Source organism: Nicrophorus vespilloides, unplaced genomic scaffold, assembly GCF_001412225.1.
Source record: "Nicrophorus vespilloides isolate i.1.1-1 unplaced genomic scaffold, Nicve_v1.0, whole genome shotgun sequence".
Lineage (NCBI taxonomy): Eukaryota > Metazoa > Arthropoda > Insecta > Coleoptera > Silphidae > Nicrophorus > Nicrophorus vespilloides.
Genome location: NW_017099533.1, coordinates 1 through 1,251, shown reverse-complemented (window position 1 = coordinate 1,251; position 1,251 = coordinate 1). Strand labels below are relative to the sequence as shown.

The window sequence follows — 1,251 nt, the reverse complement described above, 5'->3', positions numbered from 1 at the left end:
AAAAAATCGGAATGTTAGATCACAGAATCACCGCTTACTATATATATATAAAATACGTATTTTTGTTATTTTGTTGGTGTATTTTTTTTGTATATACATACATATATATATAATATTACGCTTGAATAATTGAAATTAGTAGAATATATATATATATAAAACAAAAATCGCGTGAGATCAATAATAAATATTACCTAATTAAACTAAGTTTGCTAAGTAGTCCTTGTAGATGCACACGCAGAGATACTCTAACTAGATGTAAGTAATGCAAGTCCGGTTTCGCCTCTCGTTCATCTCTCCTCCACCGTTTCTTATTTCTTTCTTTCTTTTTCCTGGACATTCCTGCTGGACGCACACTGAGATCAACGACGCGGACGAGAGGACAAAATTCGACGATCGAACGCGCACAGCACACGACGATTATTACAAGAACCGAACAACGAAAAATTTCAATATGAAATACGCGCGCGCGGAAAACGCTCCAGAAATCCAGTCAGCGCTGGTTTTTAACATATTTTTTTTTTTTTATACATATAACATATATGCAATAAAATATTTGGTATGAAGAAAACAAAACTACAAATTTAAATAATAATAGTAGTAGTCGTAGTTGAGGCGCGTCTCCTGAGCAACAAACAAACTGTCAAATAAAAACAATCAATGTTTTTTGTTTTTTTGTTGCAAATATATAAAACAAAAGGCGCTCAATTTGTTGTCGCTCGTGTGGGAGATTTCGGGGTGCGCTCTCAGAAGTAGACGCTCTCGACTTCCGTCGGCGTCTCCGGCTGGCCGTACGTGGGGCTCTCGAACTCGGCGACGCCGCCGTCCAGATGCTTCGAACCGGCCGTCTGCTGGCGACCGTCGTCGGCGGCGGCCTGCGCCTGCGGCACCACCTTCTCGACGATCTGATCGACGAAGAGGACGAGCGACTCCAGATGGACGGGGTCCACGCGCGACATGAGACAGACGTCGCGCGTCGTCTCCCGGTGCGCCGACAGCTTCAACCCCCTGAACGCTGAGCAAATGCAGGCGGCGGCGATCAGAGACGGAGCTGTCTGGATCAACTTTGGTTCTGCAAAAACAAAAACAAAATGGAAAACATTAATCTCAGCTGTTCACACACTTTTGACAGTTTAACCTTATCATTTAACACATTGACGACGGCATGACCCACAGGTGGGTCATTAACTATAAATAATAGTTTTGTTGCTATGTACGCCACTGATTTTGACTGAGAATAACCTCAAATAT

The 1,251-nt window shown here is 42.3% G+C and overlaps 1 protein-coding gene across 1 annotated transcript; it reads right to left on the bottom strand.

Moving 5' to 3' along the window:
• Positions 1-174: 174 nt before the first annotated feature.
• Positions 175-1,073, bottom strand: LOC108564685 (G1/S-specific cyclin-D2-like; the record flags this gene model as incomplete). The annotated part of the gene is given in 1 exon segment (XM_017923774.1): positions 175-1,073. A coding segment is annotated over 1 exon segment (327 nt), but the record flags the coding sequence as incomplete, so codon positions are not given.
• Positions 1,074-1,251: the final 178 nt, after the last annotated feature.